This window comes from Octopus sinensis, linkage group LG18, assembly GCF_006345805.1.
Source record: "Octopus sinensis linkage group LG18, ASM634580v1, whole genome shotgun sequence".
NCBI classification, from domain to species: Eukaryota; Metazoa; Mollusca; class Cephalopoda; order Octopoda; family Octopodidae; genus Octopus; species Octopus sinensis.
This window is the reverse complement of record NC_043014.1, coordinates 53,431,408-53,448,865: the sequence shown is the minus strand read 5'-3', so window position 1 is coordinate 53,448,865 and position 17,458 is coordinate 53,431,408. Positions and strand designations below refer to the sequence as shown.

Below are 17,458 nucleotides of genomic sequence, written 5' to 3'. Positions count from 1 at the left end.
CCAAATCAATATCATCTTCTATTTGTTTTTGGTCTGTTTTAATCAATTTTCTTCAATAACAATAATTATATATATGTGTGTGCAAATGCAGGTGTGTGTCTGTGAGTGTAATATATATATATATATACATACATACACATATATATACACAGACACATCTTAGGACAGGTGGCATATTTGATTAGCTTTGATTTCTTGAAAAAGTCTTACAATATTGAACATGTTTATTATTCCATCCTCTAAAAAATCCTTACTTATGTTGGGCCCTGTATACACAGTTCAGGAAATATAATGAAGTGTCCTTTATTACTGCAAAATTTAAGTGAACATAATTGACATTGAATATTTGCAGTCCAGTTACAAAGTTGTAAAAGAAAGAAAAAAATTTTACACATTTTTCAAAAACATTATCAATTCTGCTTCCTGCAATAAACACACACACACACACACACACACACATATATACTTACATTATACACACACACACATCTTATGACAATCGTTTCTAAAGTCTATCACAGAATTAAGAATGTTGGCTGGTTCTGCCTGGCAGAGTTTTTAGAACTTAAACAGAAAGCTGCAGAGTAAAGTATCTCCAAAACCTCGGTGAGAGAACGCACCTATAACTGAGAGGTGTAGAAAGAGAAAACTTGTCAGACTTATGTTTGATGGTCGTTAGAAAATCATTTGAGAATATTTATAGATGAGAGACCCAGCAACCAAAGTGAATAAGGTCATCAGTTTAGAAACCACATAACCTCATGTTATCATATGCTGTTGGTCCAGTTTACCTGGCTGACAAACAAGTTCAACATTCTATTTTATAGTTCAATGAAAGAAGGTATCCAAATGTAAAAAAATAAATTGCTTCAATAAAAACAGTCCCTCTCAGCTTGTACTAGTGTAGTGGTGGTCATGGTAGGAGTGTGTCAATGATATTGATTAACATGTAAACCTGTCTGTAAAACAGGTGGAGATATACAGAAAGTATTATTAGAATCTTGCTAAGATTATCTTTTTCTGCTGTTCTCTGACTTCCTCAGATGGAATCCTCTTTGACCATTTCCTGAGTCACACTTTGAGAATATCACAGTCTTCTTTGTCGATAGATTCCCAGATTTAGGGCGTGGCATGAGCTAGCACTGACATTTTAGCATTGTATATACAATCATTGATACCAGGTCCTTCGAATGATGATCCGATAAGACTGAGAGGAAGTTGGTGGTCGGCAATGTAGGTCTTCATCTCATTCAGGCGACTTGTGTAGCCAACTGTATAATGGGGAATACAATTCTGAAAAGAAAAACAAATTCACAGAATCTATTTATTGAAACAGTGTTGCCATAGAAACAAACAAATATGTTGGGTTTTTTTTTTTCTTTTGCTAGTTAGAGCCATGCTAGGACACCACCTTCAAGGATACTAGTTTAATATACAGAATCGAATAAGTGACAAAATGGCTTAGTCCACCTAGAAGTAAAGGAAGATTGGCTTTCTGTTTGGCTATGCCTTGCTGATACACACACACACATGATAGGCTTCCATACAGTTTCCATCCACCAAATTTCCCTTACAAGGCAAGGTTAGGGCAGAAGTCACTTAGCCTAGCTACCATACAGAGATGATGGCAACTTCTCAACAACAAAACCATGTCCAACAAAGATTGGGAAGATCCTTGCTTTTTAACTCTAAGAAAGGAATCAAAATATACTGTACTTTAAACTGAGTACATTCTTCTCAAAAAAAAGGACTTGGACTTCACAACTAGTTGTGGACGACATTTCCAAGCAAGTGTGAAGTCTATCTTGATTGCCTGTTTATCTAATTGGCAGATAATTAATTAGAGGTCTGCTTAATTAGAGAAATGGTCAGGTCTTGTGCACCATAGAACTCCAACAGCTTTGGTCCTTTTTCATTCTGTTTACCATGTTGTTAACCTCCATCCACATCAAAAGAAGCCTCAACATGTCCTTTCAAGTCAACGTCTTTGACAAACACTTTAATTTCTTCTTAGTTATGTAAGTACAGGCATGGCCGTGTAGTGAACATGTTCCCTTCCCAACCACATGGTTTGGGTTCAGTCCCACTGCACAGTACTTTGGGTTCCACTTGACTTATAGCTTTGTGCCAGCCAAAGCCTTATGAGTGGATTTGATGGACAGGAATAGAAAGAAGCCTGTTGTGTGTGTGTGTGTTTGCATCATCTTGTCTTGACATCAAATGATAACTGTAAATGAGTGTCACCTTCATATAAGAGGGGTTGGTCATTTCTAATGTCCAGCCATGGAGAACTATAACCTTCACTTGAAAATAAGTAAGGGTTGGTAACAGGAAGAGCATCCAGTCATGGAAATTATCTCAATGAACTTCATCTGACCTTGGAAAAGTGGACCTTAAAATGATGATGATGATGATGATTAAAAAAAGTAAACAGGTATAGGGCCTAATACGTTGTCCATCAAGTTTTATTTTTTTCTTAGAATCGGAAGATCATCACCTACCCCATCAATTTGTTTAGGGTCTCCAAGAATGGTAGTTTTCCTGCCTATTTTCAAGAATTAAAGTTAAGAAAAAAGTTCCAAGGCTTACGTCAGTCAACAATAAGCATTTCATGTGAAATTTCAAGTTTTTGCATCAGACCCCGTAATCACGTTCCACTTACCTTATGGATGAAGACATGGGATCGGCTGAGTTTGGCTGATATTTTCAACTGTTTCCTCAGGGTTTCAACTGCCAGATTCGTTAAAGAACTTTCGGACATTGATGGACAAATTTCTGTCAAACGATCAAACCAACTGCCCCCCATCATAACCTGGCAAATAGAAAGAATGCAATTAAAAAAAAGGGTTTTAAGCAAAAATAGGGAAAGAAAAATGAAGAATAACAAAATGATTGAAGACAAAAGGGTTTATTATACAATTCATTTCTCTCTCTCCATCTCTCTCTCATATACACCCACCCACATGCCTTTATCCTTTACATCATCCCATAACAACTATCACACAATAACAATATTACACAACAACATTTTCTCTCTCTTTCTTCTACACTGTAATACTACATTATAGTATGGGGTCTCTTTACCATAAAATATATTATTCACTATACACTTCTCTCTCTCTCTACTTCAATATTATTCTATGCTCTCCTCTAACGCACTTTCTTCTTCTTCTTCTCCAAGTAATCGCAACCAAGATCCCCTTCATAATGCAGCACCAGACATCTCTGTCTTCCATTAGTTTTAGTGGATCCTCAGTCTTCTGTTAAGTATCTCTGCCAATAACATCCATGAGCTGATGGTCTTCATCTTTTATTAGTGTGTGAAAGCCTTCCAAATATAATTACCCAATTTGGCCACAACATAACCTGACTATAAAATAAACGATTCATTGCACTTTATTCTCCCTGTCACCTCTCTCCCCTTTCTAACACACTCAGACACGGCAATACAACTTCATATTAAACCGGGTCCTTTACTCCACTGATAAACCAGCGTTAATACATTTCATGCTGGGAGCATTAAAATTAAATAATTACATGATGAGGGTAAAATATTTTTAGTCAATGATTATTATATATTTTTTTTTTATTGTTTGATGTGAAAGATAACTCTAGACATGTTTTGGTCTTATTAAAACCTCATCAGTAAATCCTAAACTTCGTGATTGTTGTGGTAATAATAAGAGAATTCCTTATTAAATATACAACATTGAACATGTATTGGTGTAGAAAAACAGAATTGTCTAGAGAATAAATAATTCGTAATTTCAAAATAACTGACACACATTCCATCCAGTATTTCTACCAATATTTTTGTTGATTGTTCAGGTACAGAATGGTTGGGTTTGGTTAGATGAAGATGTTATTTACCAATACACAAATGTTTTGAAACTACTGGTTCTCCTTTTTAACCATCTTGGTTTCTCTCAACAAGACATCATCTAAAACACCTTGATTTTCTATTTCTACTGTTAACTAACCATTCTTCCTCTCTCCTATATATATATATATGTGTGTGTGTGTGTGTGTGTGTATGCATGTGACATTAACTATCAAGACAAGCACAGTTGTCTCTCTTACAGAAGTCGGTCACTTTGGATGCCCAAAATAGTTCAGAGAACCCAAAATATATTTTTGCTTGATCAAAATAGAAATATAGATTTCTAACAAATGCAAGGTATTGAATTTTTTGGAAGTGGAGGGAGAGGAGGGTACAGCTGAATAAGAGAGACCCCAATTCCTTGCTGGCTCTAATTGACCCCAGAGGGAATAAAATTCAAAGCCAGGACTTTACTAAATACTGCCCAGCATTTTGTCCAACCTTTTACTGGTTCTACTGATTTTTCTGGAAATATTCCAGAAAAATGTTTCGAAAAAATGATGAAAGAAAATATATTAAAAATAGGGAACTTACAGTAAACCTTGTCGAAGGTGAGTCTGATCGGTCGTGAGCCGGAAACACACACGAGTTATAGATGATGCCCAAAAAATGTCGGCTCTCTTTTGATGGTAATAAATGTCCAAATCCCTGTCAAAGATATCAAAGAAAGGAAGATTAATGAGGCCCCCAGGGGTCAATTTTGGCAGAGGATGAATATTGAATTTGAAGAATATAAAAGAAGTATACAGTCATACAATGAAGTACTTTTAGCTTTGGTTGTTGTTATTTAGTCGGTTGAACAGAAGAAATCCAGCCATGACTATCCAGTCTTTTCCTAATGTTCAGGGAACCCAGGACAATATTACCTAACAAGTTGTTGGATGAGGAAGATCTGGCTGCTACTTCTAGCGTATTTTCAGACCACAGAGAAACTTTCTTATTGCCATATCTCCTTTCAAGTTGTTGTTGTTTGACTCCCAGTTGTACCTCCAAAGAGCTGCTCTCCAGTGAAAGGGACACATTCACACAGTCTGAATGTGTCGTCCTTTGTCGGTTACAATTGCTTCAGACCTCCTTCCTAAGATACAGAGAGAAAGCAGAAGAAACCTACTGAAAATAGAAAAAGATACTAACTTTATGGCTGTGAGGTTAAGAAGTTGGCTTCACAACTACACGGGTTCCGGTTCAATTCCATTATATGGCAACTTGTAAAAAATGTCTTCTGCTATAGCCTTGGACCAACCAAAGTTTTATAAGCAAACATTTTACAAATGGAAATTGTGCGGAAGGATAAATTTTACAAGAATTGTCTCTCTAATAGAGAGATAATTCTAGTTCTTGGTTGGTAAAATTTATTCATTGCCTGATTAAACACGACTACAAAGCCCTTGGATATCTTTGGCCCAAATCTTACATCTAAGAATATTTTCTCCTTGCTTTCCTCTCCTCAGCTTCAGAAACTCTGAAAAGGGCCATGGGCAACACCCACTCTACTGTGATTAGCAATAATGATAATAATCCTTTCTACTATAGGCCCAAGGCCTGGAATTTGGGGGAGGGTCAACACCAGGACTCAACTGGTCCTTATTTTATGAGAAACCCAAAAGGGTGAAGGGCCAAATAGACATTGGCAAAATTTGAACTCAGAATATGGAGACAGACGAAATGCCATTTCGTCCAGCTCACTGCTGCCGCCGCCGCCACCACCAACAACAACAAAAATGCTTTCAAGTTTTAGCACAAAGCCAGCAATTTCAGGGGAGGATAGGTCAATTAGATCGACCCCAATACATGACTGGTATTTATTTTATCAAGACTGAAAGACAAAGTTGACCTTGGAGCATAAAGACAGATGCAATGTCACTAAGCATTTTGTCTGGTATGCTAATGATTCTCCTGGTGGCCAGATTAATAATAATGATAATAATAAAAAACTGCTTGGAATCTGCTCCCAGTCTGACTTGGTGATTTGTGACCCTCTTTCGGGTCTTTACAGAATCATAAATCAGAATGTTCTGTTTAATTTTGAAACAATAGATTTTAAGAGAGAAACAAATCGTTACCTTCAAAGTGGGGACGTTACCCTCAAACTCCAGATTGACAAGAACAACATCAGCAGCTGGAATGAGGTCCAGGTTTCGGTGAAGGAGTTTCTGGTCTTCACTGAGCAAACCTTTTAAATCTGAAAAGTAAATTTGATGAGGCAAACTAAGTAGACAGAAAATGGGCAAAAGTTCATTGGACGATCTGTAACAGTCCTTGGGTGGGTAAATATAATCGTTTGCCTCATCTAAGACAATCACCAGGCACTTTGGGTCTCTTTAGTTGAGTCAACTTTTGTTGCAATCATTCCTTTAGTTCTATGGTTTGAGGATATCTTCTTGCTCTCTTCTCACCAATTTCTGAGGTCCTAGTCTGTGGGTAACCCATAAGTTCCTCCCAACTAACCTCAGAGGCCCTGCAAAAACATCAGAGCTATTGGCCTTCTAATTAAATCATAAAAAATTAATTAATGCTATACAGATGGCAGAATTACTATTGAAGAAAGCTAACACCTATTTGATCAGTCTTTGCTTTTTTTTTTATTGTACATTAGTTTGTCTTTGAATGGTTCCAGGACCATGTCAGTGTTTCTATGATGAGTGGTGACTAACCCTTCATTTAACACTTCCTCCATTTCTGGTGAAAGGGGTGATTTCTGTGAGTGGCCTCCTAAGACCCTTTCATGCAACACAATGCCACCAGTTGGCAGGGAGAGAGAGAGAGAGAGAAAATCATTCACAGTATTTGACCACTATTTTATTTATGAACCCCAGAAGGACAAGACGCAAAGTTGCCTTAGCAGGATTTGAACTCAAAGCACAGAGAAGTGGAACAAATACCACAAGACACTCTATATGATGCTCTACTGACTTTACTGATTGTGGATCCTGTATGAATTTAATAGGAATACACCACTGGCCAATCTTTTGTATCTCCAAAATAAAATTACAGAACCTTATGATGGAGAAGCTTTGCAAGAGACCCATTTCCCAAGACAATCCAGATCTGATTGGATGTTTGTTTGAAGTTCTGTTTCTCCATGCCAGTAAGAGTTAGACCAGGAGGTACTTGAGGTAGAATTTTTATGGCTGGATGTTCTTCCTGTCACCAACCCTAACCCGTTTTTCAAGTAAGGGAATTTCAAATCCAGAGGAATTAGAAAGCAGAGCTGGTGGGGGATTTGTTGGCGGGAAGTGTCAAGAAAGGTCCCCAGTTGTGGCCCAGTCACAATCGGTCACATTATTGCAGATTGTCGACCACGCATGGCAGGCTTCTTCCAGTTTCCATCTACCAGATTTCCTCCCTTGGTATTCATCTGACTGGGACTCTAGTAGGAGGCACTTGCCCAAGGTGTCACACAGTAGGACTGAACCTGAAACCATGCTTCATCGTCATTTAATGTCCACTTTCCATGCTGGCATGGGTTGGACTGTTCAACTGAAAACTGGGGAGCTGCACCAGGTTCCAATCTGACCTGACATGGTTTCTACAGTTGGATGCCCTTCCTAATATGCCAACCACTTTACAGAGTGTAGTGGGTGCTCTTTACGTACCACTAACACTGGTGCCAGTTATGAAACACAATTTCACTTGGCTTCACAGGTCTCGTAAAGCACGGCAGATCGCCAAAGGTTTTGCTTGCTTGTCATAAACCTCAATGTTATACTGAATGAAGTTGCTGACCCAGACAAATAGGAGTGAATTGGCCAATGCAATCAGTGGCTAATCATTTTTGTGACCACCACTCATGAAATCAGAAGGGAATGTTGATAGAGGAGAAAGAGAGAAGTAACTTGTAGAAATCCATACCTCCAGCAAAAAGGGCCGAGAAGACATGATCAGCTTCAAATGACTCCTCCTTGGTGTGTACCTGGTGTAAACGAAATGATTAATTAAGGAATAATTATTCAGTTTTAACATTACCACATGGTGGTGGTGGTGGGGGGGGGGTGCAGGGTCACAGTAGTCAATTAAAGGCAGAAAATAAACGAACGCTCGTTATGACAACTTCTTGTTAGTCAAGTATTGTTTCGTGTATGACTAAAGACCACTTTTAATCCTAAGTCTGTTGGACCTGGGGTCAAACAGTCAGATGTAATAACATAAACACGGACGTACATTTTCCAGCAGAGAATGTTGCTCAACGCATCAGGAAGATGGAGTGCAGCAGAAACCCACAGCAAACTACCAAAAAAATAATAATCCTTTCTACGACAGGCAAAAGGCCTGGAAAGTTTTTGCGGGGGGGTGGGGGGTAAACCTATGAAGTGAATGGTGTTTTATTTGATCAACCTCAAAAGAACAAAAGGCAAAGTTGACCCCAGAACTTGGAGTGCCAGAAAAAAAGTTGATCCTGGCAACATTTGAACTCAGAAACAGACAAATGAAATACCATTAAGCATTTTGCCCTGTGTGCTAACAGTACTGCCACCTTAATAATAATAATAATGGTTTCACATGTTAGAAGTAGGGGCTTAGTCAGTTATATCAACCCCAGTATTTGCCTGGTACTTTAAATCATTGACTCTGAAGGGGTGACCTCAATGCATTTCAACTCAGAATGTGTAAATTGACACTCTACCAATTCTACTATTTTTTATCTTCCCTCTAGTAATATCTTTTAATCAATTCTACAAAATCCAGGTGAAATCTGTTCATCTGGATGTAACTCACCTTTGCTTTACCTGATGCTAGAATTATTTTGGTAGCAGGGTTATTTATCTTCACCTCACATTTTGGGTCATTGGACACAACTTTTTCCATAGTTTCCACAAGCTGCTGCAAACCATTCTTCAGGGAGTACAACCGCCAATTTTCAGCCCGAGCCTTCTTAATTAAAGGGCAGCTATCGTCAACTTCTTCCTTATCTAATTAAAAAAAACAAAGAACAAACAATTATAATGCAATCTTTTTTGAAGGATTATTCCAACAACAGCAATAGAAAAGGCGAACCAATGATGAGAGTTTGTATATGGTCATTCACCCAGCTAGAAACAGCAGCTAAATCTCCCTCAAACCACACATTTTCATCTTAAAATAAGGACATGATACATTCAACAATGTGGTTACAGATATACAAAAAGACTTTTGTTCATATTTTTTCTTTAATTTTCATGGTTTGGTGCAGAGGTAGCAACTGTATCCATGGCCATCACAGACCCTCCAAGACAGGTGAGATGAATGCAAATTAAGGTCTGCTCAATCAGGTCTGACCTAGGTTTAAACTAACAACAACAAAGCTCCTTTAAGGCGTTTACCTTTCTTCTTCTTGTCATCCACTAAGGTCTCATCCCTAACAGGCCCTGTTTGAAACACCCTTCCCAATCCTTACTCCCCATGACTGCAATGCGTAGTGGCCCTAACTCTGCCCATGTCTCCCCCACCATGATTCATTTCACCCACATCAGACTGACCAGCTTCAGAGGGTCTCAAAACTCTATAAGATCAACTCCTCTTTTTCAAATCACTCGACTGATCTGTGTAGAGACTTTAATGGTGCCACTCACTTCTTTGATTGGGAGCTTCCTGTTAAATCACACCAGTGTGGCATTGGTTGACAGAGGCTCTTTCTCTCCCACCCCAGGCTTTGATTCTGTCCCCTAATTTCTTCCTTCTGTACATCAGTGACTTACTTGATCCAACTGCAAACAACTCTTCGTTCCCCCTAATCCATCTCCCAACCATCAACTCTCAACCTGGAAACCACACACTAAGCTTGCATTGGTTCCATAGACAGAGACCTCAGGAATATTTTACAGTGGGGGCCATACTGACCCTGTCACTTTTAAATGAAAAAGAAAAAAACAAAACAACTGAAGCACCACTAACATCAAGAAAACACTTATCTAGAACCCTCTTGGTCCCTCCAACTGTTGGAGGATCTCTTCTGATAAAATCACATCTTTAACATAGCTAGGACCACATCCCAAGCATTGGACCTTTTTTTTTCTGAGCCAGAAAATATTTCAGCCCCACCAACAGTTGATGCTTTCTATGACTCACCCAAAGGAGTTCTCACATCTGGGATGGTGTTGCTACCCTACACTGACATCTTGAGACACAGTCTGCATCCAGAGAAAGGTCATTCATTTCATCAGCATTAAACCATTCTGGCATGTGGGCCAATCTCTGGCCCACAAGCATACTCCTTCTTCTACTACTAACATAATGGGCCCTATTCCTTGGAGCTGGCTGGTCTTATTCCTCTTTCAATCATCTCTCAACCCCTTCATTACTTCTGTTGTGTACCCTCCCCTTGAATCACTGTTTCTAGTCTTTCCTCTCCAGAACATTATCCCTCTGGAATCTTTTTTTTTCTTGCTCCTGTCCTTCTTGCAATGGAACATTAATGTTATTCATCTCACCAGGCTGAGACGGCAGCAAAGATTGCAGGCATTGCCTCTTCTTGAACACACAACAAAGAAAAAGATGAGAAAAAGAAAAACCATTTCTAAGATTGCAAAAGATGGATCCTGTGTTGTTACATCGAGTAAAATCTGGAATTGAAGGAAAGAAGTGAGGATCAGCATCAGGAACATTAAATCACAAAAACAGGTTTGTGACATTTTGAATAATTCAAATATTGTGGACAGATATTTGTCCTCATCTTGTCGGCTGACAGACCCTCCAGCCTTCAACAGGTGTCTTGGGGAAATTTCCCCAAGACATATCAGTCAAATGTAAATAAAGTACATAATTCCTCACCTCTTCAATATAGAACTGTATGGTACAATTTCTATTCCGCAAGGCGACCTCATTAGTCAACACTTCACAGAATCTCAAACTTGTTAGATCAAAAACATTACATTGTATCTCAGGAAGACCAACAATGGGAGCTTGCCCTCCCTTACATCAACGGAACAGAAAATAGTCACAATAAAGACAAAATTATGTCAAAGGAAGAGAAAAAAAAAGATCAGCAAAATGGTTTTTACCTCTAAAAGTGCCAAGTACCAGAGATCTGTATTGTTTCTCCAAGTTGTGAAGATAAGGAAAGCATGCCTGCAGACTTAAGTGACGAATGTCTCCAGCAAATATACCACGACACATTGAATTTATCAATACATCAGCAACCTGACCAAAGATCAAAGTGTAATTTATTGATAGAAGACTGATAAAAAGATTTTAGCTATGGATGGGCTTGGTAGGAGTCACCAAAGACATTTAAGAAATACAAAAATATTTGGAAAACTCTAATTTGGAACAGAATAATGAATGGATCAGATGAGAAGAGAGCATCATTAAGTTGTCAGTTGTAAGAATTTCATCTGGCAAACAACAGGGTCCGAGGTTCAATCTTACTGCGTGGTACTTTGAGCAAGTGTCTTTTGTCATAGCTTCCTGAGGATCAAAGTCTTGAAAATGAAATTTGATAGATGGAAACTGTATGAAGCCTGCCATAAAGATGATTGCCATTCTCAAGCAGTAGACTGAATCCATTATCACCAGCATAAAGTTTTAACTTTAAAAAAATGTATAAACAAATCGTAAAAGTACCAAATACTTCTCTGCCCCTCCCCACATCCATAGACATATAAAGGTAACAAACCTCACTGCCGAAGCGCCGGTTGATAAAGTCATATATTGTCTCTTCTGCCTCCGCTGATGCACGTTTGGTGGTCAGATCCTTCAGAATGCTCCAAAGTAAGGAATGAGACAGGAAAGGAGGCTTCTTAAGAATTCCCAACAAACCTACAAGCAGATAATATTGTATATACAGATATACATATATCTGATATTTATATCTTTAAGTTCTTGCAAAACGGACTTGATACAGTCACACTATTTAAAGAAAGATTTACTTAAAAGTTACCCTTTACTCTTTTACTTGTTTCAGTCATTTGACTGCGGCCATGCTGGAGCACCGCCTATGGTCGAGCAAATCGGCCCCAGGACTTATTCTTTGTAAGCCTAATACTTATTCTATCGGTCTCTTTAGCCAAACCACTAAGTTATGGGGACGTAAACACACCAGCATCAGTTGTCAAGCAATGTTGGGAAGAAAAACAAAGACACACAAACATATATATATGTATATATATATATATATATATATATATATATATATATATATATATGTATATAATCGCCCTGAGAGAGATGTTGGACATAAGAAACATAGGATGTGGCGTGCAAGAGAGAGACGTTTGCACTGGTATGGTCATTTACTACGGGTGGATGAGGAGAAATGTGTGAAGAAGTGCCACTCCCAAACTGTTGAAGAAATCTGGAGTAGAGGTAGACCCAGGAAGACATGGGATGTGTTGGTGAAGCATGACCTTCGAATGTTGGGCCTCACAGAGGCAATGGCAAAAGACCAAGACCTCTGGAGATATGCTGTGACTGCGAAGACCCGGCAAATAAAGTGAGTTCACGGCTGTATCCTACACCAGTTTCACACAACCAGCCTCAGCCCATTCAAAAGTACCTTGGATCCCCCAGAATTATAGATTTGATAATTACTCGCCAATCTTCTCATAATTCATTGGTGATGGTCTGGAACATCCAGAACAGGCCCCCCCCCCCCATCGACCCCTCGAGGGAATCACTAATGTACTAAGTGTTAAACATAACGATAGTAACTTACTGTTTGGAAGTGCATTTATTTGGTTGTTGTAGTAAATGAATCGATTAGCAGCCCCTGGATGGGAAGCATTCACTGGAAGGATTTCGTTCTCCAAACCAAGGTCGTGCATCTGTAAAATTGACATTTATTAACAAATAAATACGCAAAAGCAGGAGCAGTTTTAACAAAGTCATTTCACACCACCCGTCCACCTACCTCACGATGCGATTTCATCCAAGTGGGGGGGGGGGAACGGGCACTAGATGCAGGACTGAAAATATTTACCTTTCCTTCTTTGAAGCCCTGATAGTGTCATAAGGGTATATACAGCAGGTCATGGGGTGGTTGAAATGTGACAGAACTCATCTCTTTTTAAATATGACCACAGTCAAAGAAAAGATGGTGGAGAATAAACAACCCCCAGGGGTAGATTGGCTCTTAATAAATCAACCTTGAGAGGTTGAAAGGCAAAGCTGACCTAGGGCAGAATTTGATCACAGATCACAGGGAACCATTACAATGATGAGGAGGGATTCTATCTGACGCTCTACTGATTCTGTTCTGATAATTTGTAAAGTGGTTGGCATTAGGAAAGGCATCCAGCTGTAGAAACCAAGTGAAATCAGGCTGGAACCCAGAACAACTCTCCGGCTTGCCAGTTCTGGTCAAACTGTCCAACCCATGCCAGCAGGGAAAACAGACATTAAATGATGGTGATGATGATGATGATAGCATACAAAACAAGTTTTTTTTTTCAAAAAAATGTCGATTAAGAAGCTTCCATTAAATTTCATGTAAATTCATCTTCCAAACACCAGATTATTAACTTAATAATGACAAGATTATCCGACTAAATTCTTCATTATTTTCAAAATTAATCAACAAAAGCAGTGGATCTCAACAGACATATTTGATGATGATGATGATGATGATAGGGTAAATAGGTAGATTGTTCCAGTTCCTCAGATTCTCTGTCTATAATAAGCTTTGCACCCATTCACCTCCGAACTGATTATACCACCACCACCACCACCACCACTCCAGTTATCAACATGTCAGTTTATCAAGTATAAATCAAATGATGATGACACAGCACAATGGACCAACTGGTTGACCTGGAAGCTACTCACGAGTGTCAGGGTGTTGTAAGCCGTTTTGCCTGTTGCCCGAATGCTCTGAGGACCGTGGTCCCATGTAGCCCCATCCGAATGTTGAGTTGTGTTCAGCCAGCCCCCTAACTGCTTGCTCCCTTCCAACAGCAGCACCTGCAAGTAAACAGAGTTAAGATCTTTAGAAACAGATAATTGTAAACACACACAATAGGCTACGGTCAGGCTGGAGCAGAGCTTTCAAGAGTTTTACATAGACACATCACAGACATTGCTACAAACGATTTTGACTTTTCTCTCTTCTTCCATATTTTTGTTTTTTTCTGTTCAAATTTGGTTTCCATTTCTCCAAAATCAGTATAACAAGTACCAGTAATTTGTTGGGGTTGATTCAATTTACAGCGCTCCCACCATGCATCTATCAAAAACTAGAACAGTCAAATATTGCTTTGTTAAAAGAAATCACTATATTTATTGAGATTATTATTATTATTATTATTATTATTATAATGTTCTGCTGAGGTCACCTTTGCCTTCCATCCTTTCAGGATGTTTATACAAATACCCCTCAAACGGCGAAGATAACGATTATAAAGAAATTTGTGAGGAAAAGTTTTTCCAAGGAGGTGGGGAGAAGACTTTCGGAAAAACGGATTTTCGGGTCAGGAAGAACACATTAGTTGAAATTTCTGTTCTGACGGGGAATTTTTCCCATTAATTTTTCCCTACAGCCTTCGAAATGGTGGCGTGGGAGGGGAGGCATCGCTTGTATGAAAAAAGTTTAAAATTTTTTTATCCCCCTCCTCCCCCTCCAGACCGATTTAAGCCAATTTTTTTTTGCACTCAAAAAATTTGTGGGGAGCCTTTTCGGCACGAAAAAAAAAGAAAAACAATTATAAATATTTTCAGAGGAAATAAGGGAGATTTGACTGTTGTTTCTAGCACATCCCAAGCTCACCCTCCACGTTTCTTTTTCATTCTCGAAGGTTTTGATGTTTTTCAATATTTTCCTCCCGTAAACACATTTATGCCATAATAAAAAAAATTTGAAAATCTATGATTCCCCCCCCCCCCCCGATTGTTTCTGTTTATGATTTAGAAAACTGGAGAAACTGAGAAGATCGTTGCTGAGATTTTTTTTTTTCAAATGAGGGGTAAATTTATCAATTAATCTATATTCCTTTCCTACTTCTCACCAAATCAACAAGAGAACCCCGAAAAGGGTTTTTCGATCGACTGGAAACAACATCCAAACGTCCCTCAAATCACAAAATGAGATGAGAAAAATAAACGAGGTGGATTACATAACCGAGGAGAATGTCTTTGATCATGGGTCGACGCACCGAGCGGCGGCGCAGGTCGGGGCTAAACAATGTCCACCACCCGGTCCTTCATTTTAGGGATCTAAAAAAATAAGGCATTTTGTTCGATACTAATGAAATAGCAGTCAGTTCCTCCCGGGTCATAATACTTCTATCTTCAAGAGAGGAAGGACAGATAAGAACTGATAAGGAAAAAAAAAGATACTAAAATAAATAAACGAGAATGACACGGCTGGAACGTCACCGTTCACAGGTCAGCTGGATCATAGTTGACCTGTGGTTAAACAATAATATATATTGCTATAGAAAGATGGCCATCACGTGGAGAGATTGATATTATTATTGAACTATTGGCGATCGATCGATTGGTTTTGAGGAGATTAAAAAACAAGCAACACTTACTTTGGAAAATTTCGGTATGTTTCGTAAATAATAGGCAGCAGACAATCCACTTATGCCTCCCCCTAAAACTACGGCTGTACTCATCTTTCCTTTGTACGACTTCTGAAACCGTTTAAATAAAACGAAATCTTGAAAATATTATTAGAAAGTAAAAACGGTCTCTGAATGCAGGCCCGGGTCGTTATCCGCTGCATGTGGGTCGATCACAAGCGGGGGTGTGTGTGTATATATACATATATAGATAGAGACACACAGGGTCGACCGGTGTAGGGGGGAAAACAAGTTTTATCTTACTGTATATGCAGTGCAACCGGTGTCATGGAAATGGGAGACCCTCGTTCAAATAAATCCTAGATACATCTGTCGACGATGTAAAATATATTTTATTATCACCCCCCTCCCCTTCGACTTGACTTGCCTGAAACATATCCACATCTATTGTCCGCATTTGTCGAAATAGTAATTAAAATATCATTTATTAATATTGATTCCCCCCCCCCCGCCTCTTCGGCATATAATTAGTTCTAATTAATTTTATGCTTTCTGCAAACCTCAGATGTGTGTTTGTGTGTGTGAGAGAGAGAGAGTAAATTAGTAAAGTTAGTTAATTATTAACAGCGCTGGATTAATCATTAAACCAAATAAATACCAGAGTCGGGCTGGAGGTCTTCAACCAACGAATGCGCCCCCAACCCCGCCTCATATTAGTAATTTGTTTTACATTATCCGCCTTCCACCCCACCCCCACACTTTAACGATAAACTAAACAGAATCCCCCTCCCTTTTTTTTGCCGTGTTGTTGACCAAATGTGAAAACCTTTAAGCCCCTGAATTTTATGAAATATGGCAAGTTCTCTGCCTCCTTTCCACTATCCATCGGCTACCCTTTGAAGGACATCAACGAAGACTGTCAGCCAGAGAAAGGGACCCTACGGAGTGGGTCATTATTTTGAAGACTGAATTTGCCAGAAAATGTGCAGCTGAACCGGAATCCCACAACAAAATAGCAACGATATAAAATGATGTCCGAAGCTGGACTGGTTCACTTTTGGGCTTTGATGGTTGTTGGACCAGTAATTGGTCGAGAAAAGAGAATCTAAACAAAAGGGTGCTGTGGAGATGATTGTAAAATGATGCCTAGGGGTCTCAGGAGGGTTGATCAAAGGATTTGACCTGCAGCTGTGAGAAGTCTTTGTGACTTCAGAGAAGAATAAGGAAGATGTCCTTGCCAGGGTGAGGAAAACCTATTGGGGTCGCTGAGGGAGGTAACCACTGCATACCGCTCGGAGGTGAAGAGGAACCATCCCAGGCATTATGTCGGGGTGGGCAGAACGTTGACCCTGATGTCATTAGGGAAAATTTTTGGAAAATGGTTAGAAGCTGTGACGGGTCAGTCAGTCGTCCCCACATCAAGTGTGCATGTGTAATCTGGGAGGTCGTTATCCTTGCTAGGGAAGGCCGAGGTTGCACAGGTGTTTATAGAATCGGTGATAACCTACCGTCTAACCGTTGTGCCTTCCCCCAGTTTGTGACTGACCAAGCTGGAACGGATCTTTTTCCGCTTTTTGTGGAAGGGGAAACCACTTGTGAGGCGCTTCATTTGCTGTCAGAAACCGTTACAGGGTGGACTGAGGATGCCTTGGCTGTTAATGCGCAAGTATGCGTTGAGGCTGAGGCACCTCCGGCGCTACCTGGATGGTGAGCAGGTGTGGTCACCGTATACCAAACAGCTTTTTCCATAATTGGAGTCCCTCAGGGACTTAGGCACATGGATCAGGCGGAGACCTAAGATGGGGGAATGGCAGAGGAAGTGCAGACAAGCGCTTAGTCTGTTCTCCAGGGCGAGCAGTGCCGGCAGTGAGGTTACCACTGCGGATTTTTATAGAGGGTTGGTAGAGTTTAAGTCTGACAACGTCCTGGGGGGAGACGCTTGGCCTGGGTGACGAACAACTAACCAGCCTGTTCGAGAGGACATTCGGGCCGAGGTATCTGGATAATTTCTAGAAATACTTGGCTTGGCTGTGCTATCGTTCGGCCTTACCAGTTCGAGAGAGGTTGTCCAGACACGGTTATAACCCACCCCCACATGTCTGAGGTGCAGGCGCGTCTGTGAAACTTGCGCACACCTTCGTACACT

The 17,458-nt window shown here is 39.7% G+C and overlaps 1 protein-coding gene across 2 annotated transcripts; it reads right to left on the bottom strand.

Annotated features, from left to right (window-relative positions):
• Nucleotides 1-282: 282 nt before the first annotated feature.
• Nucleotides 283-15,609, bottom strand: LOC115221487 (protoporphyrinogen oxidase). 2 transcript variants are annotated; one of them, XM_029791682.2, is made up of 11 exons: nt 15,322-15,605; nt 13,619-13,753; nt 12,510-12,618; nt 11,472-11,614; nt 10,858-10,996; nt 8,597-8,790; nt 7,733-7,793; nt 5,944-6,062; nt 4,415-4,528; nt 2,663-2,812; nt 283-1,293 (listed from the first exon to the last, which is right to left on the bottom strand). In XM_029791682.2, exons 1-11 carry the CDS (start codon nt 15,403-15,405, stop codon nt 1,120-1,122), a joined length of 1,422 nt encoding a protein of 473 aa, XP_029647542.1. In that variant the 5' UTR covers nt 15,406-15,605; the 3' UTR covers nt 283-1,119. The 2 variants fall into 2 exon arrangements, with proteins under 2 accessions (XP_029647542.1, XP_036366959.1); XM_036511066.1 differs by lacking the exon at nt 13,619-13,753 and having other exon boundaries at nt 15,322-15,609.
• Between the last annotated feature and the right edge of the window lie 1,849 nt (nt 15,610-17,458).